Source organism: Macaca nemestrina, chromosome X (assembly GCF_043159975.1).
Source record: "Macaca nemestrina isolate mMacNem1 chromosome X, mMacNem.hap1, whole genome shotgun sequence".
In the NCBI taxonomy this organism is placed as follows: domain Eukaryota; kingdom Metazoa; phylum Chordata; class Mammalia; order Primates; family Cercopithecidae; genus Macaca; species Macaca nemestrina.
Genome location: NC_092145.1, coordinates 136,457,538 through 136,477,702, shown reverse-complemented (window position 1 = coordinate 136,477,702; position 20,165 = coordinate 136,457,538). Strand labels below are relative to the sequence as shown.

Sequence of the window (20,165 nt, the reverse complement as noted above, 5' to 3'; positions counted from 1 at the left end):
AACTGGTTTAAGATTGCATATACTCGAGTATTTTTTAAACAGCTTTATTGAGATAAAGCTATTATTAAATCTACCCTTTAAAATGTACATTTCAGTGGTTTTTTAGTAGATGCAGAGTTCTGTAACTATTACCATTAATTAGAACATTTTCGTCACCCCAAAAAGAAACCCTATACCTATTGGTAATCACTCTCCTCTCCCCGCTGCCTTCATCCCCGAGCAACCATTAATCTACCTTCTGTCTGCATGGATTTGCTTGTTCTTGACGTTTCATATAAATGGAATCGTATAACGTGGTCTTTCGTGTCTGGCTCCTTTCACTTAGCATATTGTTTTCGAGGTCATCCATGTTTTAGCATGTATCCTGTTTATTTAATCTTTTAACTGTTAAATATCTATCCCAATTTGACTCAGAAGTTTGCTTTAAATCAAAAGTAGATGTTCAGTTTCAACTTTTCAGCATGTATTGAGAATATCAGGCGGTTTATTTTTTGACCTATTAATTTGGGCCATTATTTGGCTCCATCCGTGAATTTTAGAGTACCCATAGTGTGCCAAGGTCTGTGTGCGTGTGTGTGTGTGCGCGCGCATGCATACATGTACATAGATTTGTTTTTTTTTTTTTAATTTACGTTATGGATCACATTTGTAGATACTTGACTTGGGATTCATAATTAACCAAGTTTGTAGTTTGGTTAAGTTATTTTTGTTAGGGTTTTTTTTTTTTTTTTTTGAGACAGAGTCTCACTCTGTCGCCCAGGTTGGAGTGCAGTGGCACGATCTCGGCTCACTGCAACCTCTGCCTCCTGGGTTCAAGTGATTCTCCTGCATCAGCCTCCTGAGTAGCTGGGACTACAGGCACCCGCCACTAAGCCGGGCTAATTTTTGTATTTTTAGTAGAGATGGGGTTTCACCATATTAGTCATGCTGCTCTTGAACTCCTGACCTCAGGTCATCCTCCTGCCTTGGCCTCCCAAAGTGCTGGGATTACAGGTGTGAGCCACCGTGCCCAGCCTAGGTTTTGTTTTAAATGGTAAATTAGTTTTGTAAGAGGAGTTGAGAAAGCTTTCTTCCTCAATTCAGATAGTTTTCTCAAAAGGCGGGGTATGGGGCTCATGCCTGCAATCCTAGCACTTTAGGAGGCTGAGGTGGGAGGATCACTTGAGCTCAGGAGTTCGAGACCAGCCTGGGCAACATAGAGAGACTGCTTCTCTATTTAAAAAAAAAAAAAAAAAGCTTTGGGGAAAGACTGGAGCTTTTTGAAAGGGGTAACATTAGACAACTTTTTTCTTTTCGTTTGTAAAAGATACGGGGGTCTCACCCTGTTGCCCTGACTGGAGTGGAGTGGGACAATCATAGCTCACTCTAGTGTTGAACTCTTGGGCTCAGGTGATCCTCCCACCTCAGCGTCCTGAGTAGCTAGGACTACAGACATGTGCCACCATGGCTAGCTAATTTTTTTTTTTTTTGAGACTGAGTCTCACTCTGTTGCCCAGGCCGGAGTGCAGTGGTGTGATCTCGGCTCTCTGCAACCTCTGCCTCCTGGGTTCAAGTGATTCTCGTGCCTCAGCCTCCCGAGTAGCTGGGACTACAGGCGTGAGCAACCACGCCCAGCTAATTTTTGTATTTTTAATAGAGATGGGGTTTCACCATGTTGGCCAGGCTGGTCTCGAACTTCTGACCTCAGGTGATCCACCCACCTCGGCCTCCCAAAGTGCTGGGATTACAGGCATTAGTCACCACGCCCAGCTGCCTAGCTAATTTTTAAAATTATTTTGTCAAGATGGAGTCTAGCTATTTTGTCCAGGTTGGTCTTGAACTCCTGGCTACAAGTGATCTGCCTTGGCTTTCCAAAGCACTGGGATTACAGGTGTGAGCCACTGTGCTCAGGCCCCTCCCCCCTTTTAAAAAAATATTCATGATTGGATTTTCTTTTATTGAGTTAATGCTGGTAATTTACATTTTCCCTCAATGTGCTAGTGTAGAATTCTAGACCATTTTCATACAAGTCGTTTTCTTTTTTTCTGTATCTATGTTTTTTTTCTTATCTCAAATTATATATGTTTGTGCTTTCTCCCAGTTTCTTCCCCTCTTTTAGATTATTATCTTGTATTTTATTGTCTTCCCAACTCCCTGGAAAAAGCCTAGTTTGGAGATTTTTTGGGGGTAAAAATTAGCTGGCTCCCTAGCTTTGCTCCAGAGAATGGTCATGAAATTAATGGTTGCTGATACTCAACCTGGAGCATGCCTATTGTTGGTCTTGTGAGAAGCAGGTGTATTTCAAACCTGCCCCCGCATTGCCCAGCTTGTTCTTTTCTTTTATTATTTTTTTTAATGATTAAAGGATTAAATTCCATGTGCAAAACACATTGCTAATTGCATTGGCAAAAGATCAATGTAAAAATACCCCACAATTCTGGAACTGTCCATTTAAAATATTTGTTCTAGTTGTTGAAAGGCCTAGTATTATATTCTTGCCGGTGTTTAAGGTGTACAGAGAATACTGTAAGTGTTAACCTGGGCAACAAGAGTGAAACTCCGTCTCAAAAAGAAAAAGAAAATTTAGAACGTTTTAAAAACTGTAAACCTGCAAGGCATGATTTTTATAACAATTTACCAGAAAATGAAGGAAAGCACTTAATTAGCTTGAATAAAGTAACATGAAAGCGAGAATGCACTAATTTAAAAAAACCCCAAATCCTAATATGGTATCAGAAAGGTTTTCTTTTCTTTCTTTCATTTTTTTGAGACGGAGTCTCGCTCTGTCGCCAGGCTGGAGTGCAGTGGCACGATCTTGGCTCACTGCAACCTTTGCCTCCTGAGTTCAAGCAATTCCCCTGCCTCAGCCTCCTGAGTAGCTGGGACTACAGGCGTGCACCACCATGCCTGGCTAAGTTTTTGTATTTTAGTAGAGACAGGGTTTCACCATGTTGGCCAGGATGTTCTCGATATCCTGACCTTGTGATCCGCCCGCCTCAGCCTCCCAAAATGCTGGGATTGTAGGTGTGAGCCACCGCACCCGGCCAGAAAGATTTTCTAATACAAGGAGACATTGCTCATTGAGAAGGGGTTTGGTGAGAAAAGAACTTACTAAGTTAACAACTATGTTAATGACTAGTTCAGAGATAAATTAAATGCCCAATTTTGGGAAAAGTAGCAGGTGCAAGAAAAAGGAAATGGGTAAGAAAACAGTTTCTGATACTTAAACTTTTCTTCATCATGTGCTGCATTTGACAGAAATTAATCTTTTAAAAATTTTACCTAGGATGGTTTTATTTCATTTATTCCATGTACAGCGTAGTCTAAATCTCCACTTGATACTGTGTCAAAATACTGTCTTCATCCTTCGATTACATTGTTTCTCACACTGCTCGAACTAAATCTGCACCTAAAGGTAGAATACTTCAGTAGAGGAAATGTGAATAGAATTTCTTTTCAGAATTTCAACAAAAACTAGTAAGCTAGTAAGCTACTTTAAAGTTTTTCACTATGAAATAAACGAGTGATCCAAAGAGTTGTTTTACTCATTCCATTATGATATATGGTAGAATGTTATGTAATGAACATGGATATTGCTAAATTATTGAATGCATTAAATGGCAATACTTTATTAAGGAGGCTCTACTGCTTTAAATATCTGAAAACTAGTTAGAAAGTGTGTGCATTTCCTCCCATCAAGCTAAGTCTTAAAAACAAAAGCATTTAAAACAGTGTAGTGTTTGTAGCTCATTGGTACAAGTGAGTTCAGAGAGTAGTGTGTCAACTCTTAATCTGAGCAGGAATAGGGGCTTTGAGAAAATCAGGCTTTAAGAAGGTTTATCATTTTAGGGCCAAGTTTTAATAGATTGTGAAAGTTTGGACTCTTAGATTTTAAACAAACAAAACCTTGAAATTACTGATTGGCTCAACATGGTTTTATGGAAAAACTAATACAAAAACTGGGCCTTGAATATTTGAGCAAAGCCTACAAAAGTTCCAAATGGGACAGGGCAAGGAAGGATGGGGCTCTGTTTACAATAGTAGATATTTTCTTTTCCACTTCTTGACATGGAGTAGGCAGGACTGTTTGAAAATAAAATATTCTTTTCTTAGAGAATGGAATTTGAATTACAGTTATTAGATTAATACTGATTATATACATTTTCTCTTTCCTTTTAGAGTAGTTGATCTGTTAAGTGTTGATAGAGTTGTAACCTTCCACTACTATTGATTTTTTTTTTATTGCTGCCTCATAGGTTGTTTGCTTTTTTTATATTTACATATTTCCATGCTGTTTTATTTGGCACATAAAAATTCATAATGACTTCAAATTCAACATAGACTAGAGAACACACACATTCCCCCCCCCCTTTTTTTTTTGAGACAGAGTCTCGCTCTGTCGCCCAGGCTGGAGTACAGTGGCGCATCTTGGCTCAATGCAAGCTCCGCCTCCCGGGTTCACGCCATTCTCCTGCCTCAGCCTCCCGAGTAGCTGGGACTGCAGGTGCCTGCCACCACGCCCGGCTAAGTTTTTCTATTTTTTTTTAGTAGAGACAGGGTTTCACCGTGTTAGCCAGGGTGGTCTCGATCTCCTGACCTTGTGATCTGCCCGCCTTGGCCTCCCAAAGTGCTGGGATTGCAGGCATGAGCCACTGTGCCTGGCCTATTTTTTCCTTCCTTCTAAAATCACATGAAGAATGTAAAAAGAAATCCAGAGAAACAAGAAAACCTCAGCGGTATGAATCAGAACATGATGAATTTCTGGTTGAATAAAGCAATTGGAAATCAATCAATGGCAAAACCTAAGAGAGCTTAGTGAACGTGTGACCTTATTCAGAAAGTAGAAAGCACCAGCCAAGAATTGGCATCCTGCAGTACCACCAACATCAAAAGCAGGGAGGCACTTGGAGATTGAACAAGCCATGAGTACAGCCAGATAATTGAAGCCATGGAAAACTAAACCATTTACCTATTAGTATAGGTGCCTGTAATGGTTTTCCTGCTGGGATAATGCCCAAAATTCAGCTCTCTGAATTGCTTGTTTGTCCATAGGAAATTCCAAAGTGAGTGCTGTATAGCAAGAAAGATAGGGGCAGTAGTTTAGGTAACTTGCAGCTATCCTGAAGGATATTGACCCTCCAGCACCTGGAAGATGGGATACTCTTCCACCATTAAAGGAGAACCTGGCTGGTTACATGGTTTCTTTCTCGCTTATGGACTCATTCTAGATAGGACTCCTGTGATCTGAATTTAAGTTTATTGTTGGGCAAACAGGAATTCTCACTTGGGCTGAACAAGTTCACCCCAGCAGTCAGAATATAACTCTAGTCTAGACCCTCATCTACAAATAGGAATAGACAACCAGGAAGAGCCATGCTTTTCAGGAAAACCAGCAGTTTGAAAGAGAGGCACCAAATTCAACTAACAATAATGAAACACCAGAGGAGACAGTTTATATAGGGTACAGAATAAACTTTAAATCCACAGAGAGATTTGGGAAGATATCATGTCCACCCAAAAAGGAAAAGATTGCTATGGAAAAGAAACTACTGGAATTAACATATGATCTTTTAAAAATTCAGTAGATGGAGTAGAGATCAAATTAGCTAGCTTAGAAGAAAAAATTCAGGGATTCTCTGAGAGTATAGCAGAAAGACAAAGATAAAAAATATGAGAGAAAAGTTAAAGCAATACAGAAGCTAGATTTAGTAGCCTTTAAAAGTCCTGTAATAAAAATGCTAATAAGAACAGATAGAGAAAATGGAGGAAAGTTATAGAAACGAGAAACTTTCCTGAGTTCAAGAAGGGCTCAAGTCTTTTGATTGAAAGGCCCCACATGGTCTGCATGTGTGAAGAGGAGAACTTATTAGAGTGGTGTAGTGAGAATAAAGAGGAAGTGATAAATATAAGAGTTACTGGCTTTGAGATGAATTTAAAGGCTGATATAGTCAGAGAAGTGAAATATGACTCCAGATTTGAAAATGAGATATCTAGAGAAATGATGGCTAACACTGAACAACATGGGGGAAAAATTAGGAAAGAAATGTAGCTTAAGAGAGAAGATGTTAATTAGGTCTTAAATACAGGTTTTCACCAGTTCTCATTTCCCTCTAAGAAAAATTGTTATAACACATTTGCCTTTGTTTGCCTTTGCTGCAGCTTAAGCATTCCTTCTACCATGTATAATAAAATTTGGTTCTCTGAGTGTGACTTAGTGAGAAGAATTAGAGTTGAGTCACAGAATTAACAGGCATTGAGGTTTTGGGAGACCAGAAGCAGAAAAGTGATTTTTATATGCATGTTAGCTGCAAAAAGCAAAGTGAATAAATAAGAATCCTGTTAACTTGCCCAAGAGGGAGATCACAGAAGTGTCTAAGCATCAAAATGTAAAACAAATAGATTATATCTGTGATCCCTAATTTAAGATAGAGAAAATGCCATTGCTATACCCGTTAACTTTTATTGCTTTATTATATATTTTATTTATAATTCCCTTCTTCTAGGATGATATTGCTTTATTTTAAAGAATGGAAGGAAATTTTTGTGAATTTCCTGGGTTCTCCGAGCCCATTATTTCCCTTAAAACTATACGTTTTTCTTTTCTTTTTTTTTTCTTACTTTCTGCCCTCACAGTGTGTTCCCAAAAACTATGTTTTTCCACTGTGAATTATTTCAGAAGCATTTTCAGGATCATGATTCTTGTAACTGGGAAGGGAATGTCTTACTGAATTTGAGGTGTTAGTAGAGTCCCAGAAATACCTTGAGGGTGTTTGATAGTAAGACTAAATGTTAGTACTTGTTCACCCAAATTCTGAGATTCTTGGTTCTCTGAACCATCCTGCTTATTTGTCTTTAGGTTCCACTGATCTCTGGATTTGGTTTGTACTACAGAGGCATGGATACCGTCAGTTACATTATCACCTACCTTCTTCCACCCTTCCTTTGTCACATCTGAGAACTCCTGAGTAGCTTCTGTTCTGAGAACACAGTTTCATTCTGATTGTCAAAGGGAATTAGTATTCTAACTCCAGAGGGGTTACAAAGTTGAGGTATAGTCATCTCTGTTTAGAATGTTTGAATTTTTGTAATGACAAAACAAGAGAAAATGACCAGGCAAAACAATAGTTTGTTGAATAATTACTGCTCACTTGAGATGAGTAGGCACCCCCATGTAGGCCAGAATATCTGTTAGGAAATGCACATGATATAAAAGGATGGGAAGAAAGCAAATCAGTCTGTTAATGGTAGCTTGGGTTAATATTGTAGAGCCCCTGAGTATTGAGGAACTGCTGAAGTGTTCAGAGCAGCGAAGTGCTATGATCAAAGCAGTGCTTCAGGAGGGTTAATCTGCCTACAGATTGCAGAAATGCCTCAATACTTGGCACCAGCCCTTACGTGTGATAATAGGGTTTCTAGTCATTTGTTGTGGGAGTGGCAGAAAGGAGTAAGGCCAGTCCAGAGGCTATTTTCATCCCCCAGGGATCAGGAAATATGAAGCCGAGTGGGAATGGTAACTAGGAATAAGAAAATAAAAGGATGGATTCTTGAGAAGTTGAGGAGAATTGACAATATCTGGCAATCTGACTGTGAGCAGGGAAGAAGAAAAAGGCCATAGTGGTCATATCAGAAGTCTGGGTTTTATCCGAATGACAATATTCAACAGTCTGTTGGACATGTTAGGATGATATTAGGAATAATTGTTGTGGAAATAGTAGTTGAAACCATGGGAATAAAGAGAAAGCAGAAGAGAAGAGGGTTGAGCACTGCAGTACGGGGTGAGGGAAGGCATAGCAGCCAGCATTTAAGAAGAAGGGAAGAGAACTAGAAGTCACTTAAAGCAAGGAGGAAGGAGAGCACTTCACAAATTAGGGAGTTGATTGTTAAACTCTAATAGAAATGCCAAAGAGGACGAATGCCAAGAAAAGTTGTTCTGCAGGTTGAGAATTCATAGAGCTGATGGGATTGGGTTTATGTAGGGAAATTTGTGTGGTGAGGGGCTTAAATACCTTAATGTATCTCCTTTATTGCCTTCTTAATTGGCTTGCTTTAATGTCATAGTGTTTCATAATGCTTAGAAGATTTTTTTTTTTTCGAGACGGAGTTTCGCTCTGTCGCCCAGGCTGGAGTGCAGTGGCGCAATCTCGGCTCACTGCAACCTCCACCTCCCGGATTCAAGCAGTTCTCCCTGCCTCACCCTCCCAAGTAGCTGGGATTACAGGCACCCGCTGCCACGCCCAGCTGATTTTTGTATTTTTAGTAGTGATGGGGTTGCGCCATGTTGGCCAGGCTGGTCTAGAACTCCTGACCTCAGATGATCCGCCCACCTCAGCCTCCCAAAGTGCTGGGATTAGAGGTGTGAGCCACCACATCCGGCCAATGCTTAGAAGATTAATTTACGTTTATCATTTTTTTTTTTTTTTTTTTTGAGACGGAGTCTCGCTCTATCGCCCAGGCTGGAGTGCAGTGGCCGGATCTCAGCTCACTGCAAGCTCCGCCTCCCGGGTTTATGCCATTCTCCTGCCTCAGCTTCCCGAGTAGCTGGGACTACAGGCGCCCGCCACCTCGCCCGGCTAGTTTTTTGTATTTTTTTAGTAGAGACGGGGTTTCACCGTGTTAGCCAGGATGGTCTCGATCTCCTGACCTCGTGATCCGCCCGTCTCGGCCTCCCAAAGTGCTGGGATTACAGGCTTGAGCCACCGCGCCCGGCACGTTTATCATTTTTAAAAGGGGGAAAAGCTATTTTATAGCCAGAGGTGGTTTTGCGGGAGTAGGGCAGTAATAACTTTTTCAGAGCATGTACACTTTCTGTTTTTCATTTGCTTTAACTTTTTTTTCTTTCTTTCTTTCCTTTTTTTTTTTTTTTTGAGACGGAGTCTTGCTCTATCGCCTAGGCTGGAGTGCAATGACATGATCTTGGCTCATTGCAACATCCGCCTCCCGGGTTCAAGCAATTCTTCTGCCTCAACCTCCCAAGTAGCTGGGATTACAGGCATGCACCACCATACCCTGCTAATTTTTTTGTATTTTAGTAGAGGAGGGGTTTTGCCATGTTGGCCAGGCTGGTCTCGAACGCCTGACCTCAGGTGATCTACCCACCTCGGCCTCCCACAGTGTTGGCATTACAGGCATTAGCCACTGCGCCCAACCCATTTACTTTAATTTGAAACAGTTTGAATAAACAACATGAAACATGCTATTTCTTAAAAATGAGTAGACCATATCTCAGAGTTGATATGTTGAGAATCCCTTTTTTTTTTTTTTTTTTGAGACGGAGTCTCGCTCTGTCGCCCAGGCTGGAGTGCAGTCGCTGGATCTCAGCTCACTGCAAGCTCTGCTTCCCGGGTTTATGCCATTCTCCTGCCTCAGCCTCCCGAGTAGCTGGGACTACAGGCGCCCGCCACCTCGCCCGGCTAGTTTTTTGTATTTTTTAGGAGAGACGGGGTTTCACCGTGTTAGCCAGGATGGTCTCGATCTCCTGACCTCGTGATCCGCCCATCTTGGCCTCCCAAAATGCTGGGATTACAGGCTTGAGCCACTGCGCCCGGCCGAGAATCCCTTTTATGAATGTTAATTTTTCTCAATTAACGTTTAATGGATATTTCCATTACTATTCCATGTTAATGGATTTTTTAAGGACTATATATGTAATTTGGTATCTGTAAATAAGACATATATAAATAATTATAATATGACAAACCAGTACAATAAGAGAAGAATAGAGTGCTGTGGAAATTTCAGAGGGAAAAATTATTTCCAGCTTTCTCTTTTTTTGTAGGGAAGGAGATTTAGGGGGAAAGATCAAAGCAGAGATAATGGGGGAAAGGTGTTCCAGGTAGAAGGAACCCTGAATCAAATATGAAGTTGGGGTTTTATGGGGATGTTGAGCATTTTTGTTTGGCTGAACTTCGTGTGGGTGGGGGCCGTGTGTTTGTGTACATGCTGACAGTGGTAGAGGGAAGTGCTTAAAGGAAAGTTAGGGGAGATGATGATGGGAAGGTAGTTTGGGGCCAGAAATTAGAAGATGACAGGTGTTTGAACTTATTTAGAGGGAGCAAGAAGCCATTAAACATTTTTGAAAAAGAGGAATGATGTCACCTAGCTTTAGAAAAATGACTTGTGTTTCTGTTATTTGAAATTTTAATAACCATGTAGTACTTATCAGCAAAAAAAAAAAAAAAAAAAAAAAAACGATAAAGGTGAAATTATTGGTTAGAGTTCTTTTTGTCATAAGTTTTTGGCTTAAGTAGAAAAGGGAGAATTAAGGCCATTGGAATGTCTTATAAAAATTCAAGGCCGGGCGCGGTGGCTCAAGCCTGTAATCCCAGCACTTTGGGAGGCCGAGACGGGCGGATCACAAGGTCAGGAGATCGAGACCATCCTGGCTAACACGGTGAAACCCCGTCTCTACTAAAAAATACGAAAACCTAGCCGGGCGAGGTGGCGGGCGTCTATAGTCCCAGCTACTCGGGAGGCTGAGGCAGGAGAATGGCGTGAACCCGGGAGGCGGAGCTTGCAGTGAGCTGAGATCCGGCTACTGCACTCCAGTCTGGGCGACAAAGCGAGACTCTGTCTCAACAAAAAAAAAAAAAAAAAAAAAAAAAAAAAAAAATTCAAGGCAGGAATATAGCTGTCCCTCAGATAGGTCTAGAACCAGGAACTAAAAAGCTGTCTCCCCTCCCTGCTTACCCTATTCTGTTACTCAAGGCACTCACAGGATTATTTTTATTTTTTATTCACTAGTCTAAGCCAGAGTTACAAAATGACTTTCCTTAGCTCTTAAGTTCCAGCCACCAGGAGAGAGAGAGAGAGAGAGACACACACACACACACACACACACACACACACACACACACACACACAGACAAACACTGATTCTTGCTCATGGTTTTGGATTCTCAGGGATAGGACTTTGATTTTATTGTGCTTAAAGATGAACTTATTTTTTAACTGCTTTATAGCTAGTGCCAATCAACTGTGGCCAGGAGAGTGTAAATACACTGTGGGAATTTACTTTTCTAGATGAGAGGGTTAGTTAAGAGAGGTTAGGCAGAATCCCAAAGGTTGTTTACTACAGTTATGCACTTTGAATTTTTATCGTTGTTTAATCTGGTTGGAAGTTGTTTGACTAATTAAATATACAGAATATGAAAACTGTGCAAAAATTTCCCCCAATAAGCTACAGAATGTATTTTAAGTTGAACCTTAACAAAACTGGTTACCTTTGTGGGAACATGGGGTGTTACAGACTGAGGACACGGGAGTGCTGGGGTCTTAAAAATGTTCTATATTTTGATCAAGGTAGTGATTACAAAGGTTTATGTATGTATCAGAATTCATCAAAATATGTGCACTTGATGGACATAAGCAATACATTTATTGCTTCAACTTAAAAAGAAGTCCAGGCAAAGCTGACTTGTTTGATTTATCTGCCCTGCCTTGTCATATAGATGCCCATTTATCATTGTAAATCAATTAAGTTATATTTTACTTTAGATAGATATGTTTTTGATACACATTTATCTTTCACATAATTTGAGTGTCTCAGAAATGAAACTATCATGGTGGCGTTCAGTACGTGATATGAAAAAACTAATGGCTTTGGTTTACTTTTTTCCCTGATTTAGGAGCTGTGACTGATGAGAATTAAAGGCCATGGATGAAGATGGGCTTGAATTACAACAAGAGCCAAACTCATTTTTTGATGCAACAGGTATAACTACTTGAATTGTTCCACTTCCCATCTACCAGATTTGGAGTTGGTTGTCATCAATGAATTGCTAGAACTCTCACATTGATCATTCACACTTAGGTTATCTTGTTATCCTGTCAAAATTCACAGATGTTACGGTGAGCACATTATTATTACCCTCCTCAAAGATGTGGCTCCCTCACAACCAACTCTCATATTCTTGTCAGTAACAGCAGCGATATCAAACCTTAGTTTTATCTTCACTTATGAAGATAATATCTTCCCCAGTTATTTCCCTAATTCCTGTTGTTTTTCCCTTTGAAAATATTCCTTGTTAGTTTTGTTTGGACCTTTGTTTAAAAAAAGAAAAAAAAAATATTCCTTGTTTACATCTGCTCTTCTTCATCCTAGTGCCTACCACAGAGACAGGCTCTATCGTCTCATTCTTAGTCTGGAATAACTTTTGCATTGTTTTCCTTACCCTTAGTCTCTCTTATCTAGCCTGCTGATCAGAGTACTCACTGTAAAATAACATGTGGATCCTGTCATTTCTCTGTTCTCCAATACCCAGCAGATAAAGAAGGTCCCCCACATTGACCCTGTCCTATTTTTATAACCATCTCTCTCACAAGTTCCCAAAAAGAGACTTCTGCTTCAGGAAGATGGAGTCTTCACTCCCCATAGTGTACAAGGAAAAATTATACTCAGGAAGTTCTAAAAATAGGAAGAAAACAGTATTAGAAAAAATGTATTTCAGATTACCTGTGGTTATAATTATATAACGTTGTAACGTGGTTACACTTGTGTTTTGGGTTTTTTTTGTTTTCAGATAGGGTCTTGTTCTGTCACCCAGGCTGGAGTACAGTGGCGCCATCTGGGTCCACTGCAACCTCCGCCTCCCAGGCTCAAGTGATCTGCTCAGCTTCCAGAGTAACTGGGGCTACAGGTGTGTGTCACAATGCCTGGCTAATATTTGTATTCCTTTTTTTTTTTGGGTAGAGACAGGGTTTTGCCATGTTGCCCAGGCTGGTCTTGAACTCGTGGGCTCATGCGATCTGCCTGCCTCAGCCCTCTATAAGTATTGGGATTACAGGCGTGAGCCACTGTGCCTGGCCTATACTTGGTTTTATAATATAAAAGGGATTTGAGGCCAGACGCGGTGGCTTGTGCATGTAATCCCAGCACTTTGGGAGACCGAGGCGGGCGGATCACAAGGTCAAGAGATCGAGACCAACCTGGCCAACATGGTGAAACCCCATCTCTACTAAAAATACAAAAAATTATCTGGGTGTGGTGGTGCATGCCTGTAATCCCAGCTACTTGAGAGGCTGAGGCATGAGAATCGGTTGAATCTGGGAGGCAGAAGTTACAGTGAGCTGAGATTGTGCCACTGCACTCCAGTCTGGGTGATAGAGTGAGACTCGGTCTCGAAAGAGAATAAAAAAAGAAAAAAAAATATAAAAGGGTTTTATATCACACCAGGTAGCTACCCTTACTATAAATAAAATACTAGTAAGTTTTCCATTGGACTGTAAATGATCAGATTGTAGTATAGTAAAGAAATAGCAATGAACTTTATCAGGAAATTAAATGTCAGTGATTTTAAATTTTAAATTTTTTTTTTTTTTTGAGATGGAGTCTTACTCTGTCGCCAGGCTGGAGTGCAGTGGCACGATCTCGGCTCACTGCAACCTCTGCCTCCTGAGTTCAAGTGATTCTCCTGCCTCAGCCTCCCGAGTAGCTGGGACTACAGGTGTGTGCCACCATGCCCAGCTAATTTTTTTGTATTTTTAGTAGAATGGGGTTTCACCATGTTGGCCAGGATGGTCTCGATCTCTTGACCTCGTGATCTGCCCGCCTCGGCCTCCCAAAGTGCTGGGATTACAGGCGTGAGCTACCGCACCCGACCCTAAAATTTACTTTTTTTTATTATTTTATTTTTCTTTTAGAGACAGGATCTCACCCTGTTGCCTGGGCTAGAGTACGGTGGCATGATTATAGCTCATTGTAACCTCAGACTCCAGTGCTCAAGGGATCCTCCTACCTCAGCCTTCTGAGTCACTTGGACTACAGGTGTGCGCCATCAAGCCCAGCTAATTTTATTTTTTGTGGAGACGGGGTCTTGCTCTGTTCCCCAGGCTGGTCTTGAACTCCTGGGCTCAAGTGATCCTCCCACCTTGGTCTCCCATAGTGCTGGGATTACAGGTGTGAGCCACTATGGTCAGTCAAATTTTAAAATTTTCTTTAAATCTCTAAATCTAGTGGGGATGTGTGCGTGTTTCTTAACAACTTAGGATAATCTTTTAACTCGTTTGGTAATTTCAATTTGATAATGATAAACGTAAAGTTTATAATTCTTTCTTCCTTGGAACATGAAATATAAGTGATGTACTTGAAAGAGACTAAACTCTTTGGAGAAAAATGTGCAGTGTTTGTTCACTTAATCTTGCCACAGGCAAACCTAGGTCATGGGCTAAGTGGTAGATTGAAGGGCTATTGCATTTTAGTCTTGATTGATGACACTTAATGGTATTTGTTCATCTTTGAGCAAGTCACTTAATCTGCCAGGGCCTCCGTTTTCATATGTCATAATAATAATAAAACCTCTCATTACAGTTTTTCAGAACACTTCCCATACATTCCCATTTGATCATCACCACAGTCCTGTGAGGTATGCATGGCAGATACTACTGTCCTCATTTTACTGATGAGGAAACTGAAACTCAGAGGTTAAATGACTTGCCCAAGGTCACAAAACTAATAAGTGTCCTACCCTGCTCTACTCTCTGATTTAGATTTTGTGTTTTTTTTGTGTGTGTTTTTTTTTTTTTGGTTTTGTTTTTGAGATGGAGAATTGCTCTGCTGCCCAGGCTAGAGTACATTGGCCATGATCTCTGCTCACTGCAACCTCCACCTCCCTGGTTCGTTCCGGTGATTCTCCTATCTCAGCCTTCCAAGTAGCTGGGATTACTGGTGCAGACCATCATGCCCGGCTCCTTTTTTTGTATTTTTAGTAGAGATGGGGTTTTGCCATGTTGACCAGGCTGGTCTTGAACTCCCAACGTCAAGTGATCCGCCTGCCTCGGCCTCCCAAAGTGCTGGGATTACAGGCGTGAGCCACTGTGCCCGGCTGATTTACATTTTATAACCAGTGTTCTTGCCACTAGATGCTTTCATCTTTATGTATGCAAAATGGAAATTAGTGATCTATTACTTAATGATAATATTGTGGACATTGAAAACAAGTATAAAGCATTTTGTAGAAGTTCTGTAGAAATTAAAGTGAACATACTCTTTTTTTAATTTTTCGAGATGGAGTTTTGCTCTTGTTGCTTAGGTTGGAGTGCAATGTTGCAATCTTTGCTCACCACAACCTCCGCCTCCCGGGTTCAAACGATTCTCCTGCCTCAGCCTCCCAAGTAGCTGGGATTACAGACATGTGCCACCGTGTCCGGCTAATTTTGTATTTTTAGTAGAGATGGGATTTCTCCGTGTTGGTCAGGCTGGTCTCGAACTCCTGACCTCAGGTGATTCTCCCACCTTGGCCTCCCAGAGTGCTGGGATTACGGGTGTGAGCCACCTTGCCCAGCCTAAAGTGAACACATTCTTTTTATTATTTCTAGATGTAATTAAAATAGATATTAGTTGGCTTCCTACAATGTTTAATATTCTTTGGCCTTTGAATTTTTTTTTTGAGACAGAATCTTACTCTGTTTGTTGCCCAGGCTGGAGTGCAGTGGTGTAATCTTGGCTCACTGCAACCTCCGCCTCCTGGGTTCAAGCGATTCTCCTGCCTCAGCCTCCTGAGTAGCTGGGGTTACAGGCATGCACCACCACGCCTGGTTAATTTTTGTATTTTTAGTAGAGACAGGGTTTCACCATGTTGGCCAGGCTGGTCTCGAGCCCTTGACCTCAGGTAATCTGCCTGCCTTGGCCTCCCTAAGTTCTGGGATTACAAGGCGTGAGCCACTGTGCCAGGTCTGATCATTTTTGATTGTTGATTAAGCTGTGTATTTCTCTGAGGGCCTGGCCAGTGACACATAGTCATTGAGTTAGGCACCTGGTTGGACTCAGCCTGGTCTGAGTCAACCAGAGGCACTAATCTACTGAATAGCTATTTAGGTAAGACTTTTTTTTAAACTTTCTTTGCTTTTCTCTGGAACAGAAGCTAAGATATTTTATTTATTTATTTATTTATTAATTATTGAGACGGAGTCTTGGTCTGTCGCCCAGGCTGGAGTGCAGTGGCGCAATCTGGGCTCACTGCAACCTCCGCCTCTTGGGTTCAAGTGATTCTCCTGCCTCAGCTTCCCTATTAGCTGGGACCACAGGCATGTGCCACCACACCCAGCTAATTTTTTTGTATTTTTAGTAGAGACAGGGTTTCACCCGTGTTAGCCAGAATGGTCTCGATCTCCTGACCTTGTGATCTGTCCACCTTGGCCTCCCAAAGTGCTGGGATTACAGGTGTGAGCCACCATGCCCAGCCTTCTTTTATTTTATCTTATATTTTTGATAAGGATATTTGATTTCTATTTCCATTTGTGACATTCATTCAGAATGATATTTTCTGAGCACCATACACTGTGCGAACTGTGTGATCTTGGTTAAGTCATTTAATCTCACTGGGCTTCAGTTGATTGAATCCTCTACCTTCATTCCTTAACTGCAAAATGGACTAGAGTAGGACTATGTTCTGAGGAGCTGCCTTGGGAGTTGGGGTCTAGGGGGACGGGAGGAGGCTAGATGGAGGCAGTGTACCCTGGTGAAGTTGGGGCAGCTCCCGCTGGAACTACTCTTACCCTCCACCACTCCAGCGCAGCTGCACTTGTATTTATCCTATCTGTCTCCAGAGCCTCCTCAACCCAGTTGTCTTTCCTCCTCAACTGTGGCCTTTTGTCCCTCTTTTAATTTATCCTCTGATCCTTGTATGTCCTAGATTCAGAGGATGATTTCTAAATTCCTATAGCCATAGATGGAGCATATGGGTGGTATATTGCACCGGAACAAAAAGGGAAGCATGTGAAGGGAAAAAGGAAAAAAAAATAGAAGTAAAAGAAACACATGGGAGAGATGGAAAGAAGAACAACTATGAGTTGAGGAGAGGGAGATGGAGCAAAAAGGTGAAACACATATAATGAAGGAATATTGTATGTTTGTCACCTGAAGTTGCATTACTTATTTAATTTTTGTTGTTTTTTTTTTAGAGACGGAATCTCGCTCTGTCACCCAGGCTGGAGTGCAGTGGCGCCATCTTGGCTCACTGCAAGCTCCGCCTCCCGGGTTCACGCCATTCGCCTGCCTCAGCCTCCTGAGTAGCTGGGACTACAGGCGCCTGCCACCACGCCCGGCTAATTTTTGTATTTTTAGTAGAGACGGGGTTTCACCTTGTTAGCCAGGATGGTCTCGATCTCCTGACCTCGTGATCCACCCGCCTCGGCCTCCCAAAGTGCTGGGATTACAGGCGTGAGCCACCATGCCCGGCCTTTTCTTTTTTTTTAAAGTCTTGCTTTGTCACCCAGGGTGGAGTGCAGCAGCACCACCTTGGCTCGCTACAACGTCGGCCTCCTGGGTTCAAGCAGTTCTGCTTCAGCCTCCCAGGAAGTTGGGATTATAGGCTTGTGCCACCACGCCCGGCTAATTTTTGTAATTTTAGTAGAGATAGGGTTTCACGGTGGTGTTACCCAGGCTGGTCTCAAACTCTTGGCTTCAAGTGATCCCCCCACCTTGGCTTCCCAAAGTGGTGGGAATACAGGCGTGAGCCATTGCACCTGGCTGTATATGGATTTTATTAGTGTGCCTAGAATTTTACTTTCATGTATATATTTCTTCTGTGACTGCCTCAATTGCTTTGTTCTCCTAATTTTTAAAAATCTGTTGATTTGATTACGAAAGTTCTTGGGTTAAAAACATCTGATTCAAAAATAGATTCCCTCTTTATTTCTTTAATCTATCTTAACGTTTAAGAAAACTGAGGAGCTAGTCTGTTTTCCCAGTAGAAATTAAATAACATTTACGTTAATTGTAGTCATGCATACTTACCTGAAATTTGTCATTTTAATTTTTTTTTAAGGAGCTGATGGTACACACATGGATGGTGATCAAATTGTTGTGGAAGTACAAGAAACTGTTTTTGTTTCAGATGTTGTGGATTCAGACATAACTGTGCATAACTTTGTTCCTGATGACCCAGATTCGGTTGTAATCCAAGATGTTATTGAGGACGTTGTTATAGAAGATGTTCAGTGCCCAGATATCATGGAAGAAGCAGATGTATCTGAAACGGTCATCATTCCTGAGCAAGTGCTGGACTCAGATGTAACTGAAGAAGTTTCTTTAGCACATTGCACAGTCCCAGATGATGTTTTAGCTTCTGACATTACTTCAGCCTCAATGTCTATGCCTGAACACGTCTTGACGGGTGATTCTATACATGTGTCTGACGTTGGACATGTTGGACATGTTGAACATGTGGTTCATGATAGTGTAGTGGAAGCAGAAATTGTCACTGATCCTCTGACTACCGACGTAGTTTCAGAAGAAGTATTGGTAGCAGACTGTGCCTCTGAAGCAGTCATAGATGCCAATGGGATCCCTGTGGACCAGCAGGATGATGACAAAGGCAACTGTGAGGACTACCTTATGATTTCCTGTAAGTCTTGGGGTACAGTAATTGTCAAAGGTGTTTTTGAAGGCTGCCTCTCCTAATTTACATCAGGGGAGAAATTTTCCTGACTTAAATGTCTGTAGAGTTAAAGTAAATCTCAAAGACTTACCTGCATTGTTGTTTCCATTTGCAGCCTACAAGATAACTGAAAATTAAGAAAAGTGAGGCCGGGCATGGTGGCTCACGCCTGTAATCCCAGCACTTTGGGAGGCCAAGGCAGGTGGATCACCTGAGGTCAGGAGTTCGAGACCAGCCTGACCAACGAACATGGTGAAGCCCCGTCTCTACTAAAAATACAAAAATTAACCAGGTGTGGTGGCGGGCACCTGTAATCCCAGCTACTTGGGAGGCTGAGGCAGGAGAATCGCTTGAACTGGGGAGCTGGAGGTTGTAGTTAGCCAAGATTGTGCCACTGCACTCCAGCCTGGGTGACAGAGCAAGACTCCTTCTCAAAAAAAAAAAAAAAAAGAAAAAACTGAAAGGAATAGAACTGAACTTTGGAATCATGAAGGATGTGATTAGGCTGTTACCAGCCTTTATTAGAATTATGAACGCTCTTGAAACTTAAAAGGAGTTGGGAAAAAAAAAGTGTAACCAAGCTACTTACAATCTTGTTTGTTTTTTTTTGGAGGGAGAGTCTTGTTTGCTCTGTCGCCCAGGCTGGAGTGCAGTGGCACGAGCTCAGCTCACTGTAACCTCTTCCTTTCGAGTTCAAGTGATTCTCGTGCCTCAGCCTCTCGAGTAGCTGGGATTGTAGGCATGCACCACCACCACGCCTGGCTAATTTTTTGTATTTTTAGTAGAGATGGGGTTTTGCCGTGTTGTCCAGTCTGATCTCGAACTCTTGAGCTCAGGCAATCCACCTGCCTTGGCCTTCCAAAGTGGGAGGATTACAGGTGTGAGATACCATGCTGCTACTTATTTTCTTGAATATGGATACACAGTACTGTTTATGTAATACTTATGTACTAATATAATATGTAAAACACTACGTAACAGATAACATGAAAAAGATTTCTGGTATAGTATGAAACATGATTCCAAAACATGGTATCAAGTATGATGGATTCATACTAGGTTATTGGAGAGAAGTAAAGTATTTTGAAACACACCTTTACATGTTTATCTTAGCATCTGGAAGGACAGCCGTTATCTTCTTAAAACATACTTCTTGGTACCGATTTTGGAGATACAATTCTAGATTGGCTAGGCCACAGTTCTGACCCAGTATGGAAATTCTTATGCCTTAAGGAACTAAACTTAAAATATAAAGGATTCATAGGCTATTTATAAATTTACAAGAATGTTTGCTTTGCTCGAATACCTGTTTTAATACAGGAATTTAATATTAGTATATTGGAGTCCACCAGCATTTTAGGAAACTTCTTTGAGATTTTGAAACTCCTTTGAAAACTTCTTGAGATTTTGAAAATCAAAGAATTATTTGTGGAAAGGGGGACAAAATGCCTTTATTCAACACGTTTATTGGACTCTTAATGTGTGAGACATTGTTGTAGGTCGTATAGATACAGATATGTGCTAAAGAAATACATACATAAAACTATTATCCCTGGAGAGCTTTTGATCATCTGTGGGAGAGAAAGTTTGTAGTGTGATGCAGAGGTGTGGCTAAACTGCTGTGGAGATGGGATGGAGTAGCTGACCTTTAAAATCAAGGATGAATTCTAGTTTTACAGGATGAAGGGCGTGGGTGGCAGAAAGACATTCCAGGCATATAGTGTAGTATGTTAAAAAAGAAAAAAAGGTTCTGCGTTTTGCTGATAATGATGGGAACTTTAGGATACACTTATATATCTTTGTGTATGTTCT

At 41.3% G+C, this 20,165-nt stretch overlaps 1 protein-coding gene across 10 annotated transcripts in view; it reads left to right on the top strand.

Annotated features, from left to right (window-relative positions):
• LOC105478239 (zinc finger protein X-linked) overlaps positions 1-20,165 on the top strand; it is a 66,152-nt gene that overhangs the window by 13,176 nt on the left and 32,811 nt on the right. For 8 of the 10 annotated variants that reach the window (XM_011735371.2, XM_011735370.3, XM_011735368.3 and 5 more), the window contains 2 exons: positions 11,604-11,689; positions 17,742-18,320. In XM_011735371.2, coding sequence (XP_011733673.1) covers positions 11,632-11,689; positions 17,742-18,320 — 637 coding nt within the window. In that variant the 5' untranslated portion in view covers positions 11,604-11,631. Of the gene's footprint in view, positions 1-11,603; positions 11,690-14,316; positions 14,340-17,741; positions 18,321-20,165 lie in introns of those variants that run through there. The other 2 variants (XM_011735373.3, XM_071088565.1) reach the window with 2 other exon arrangements.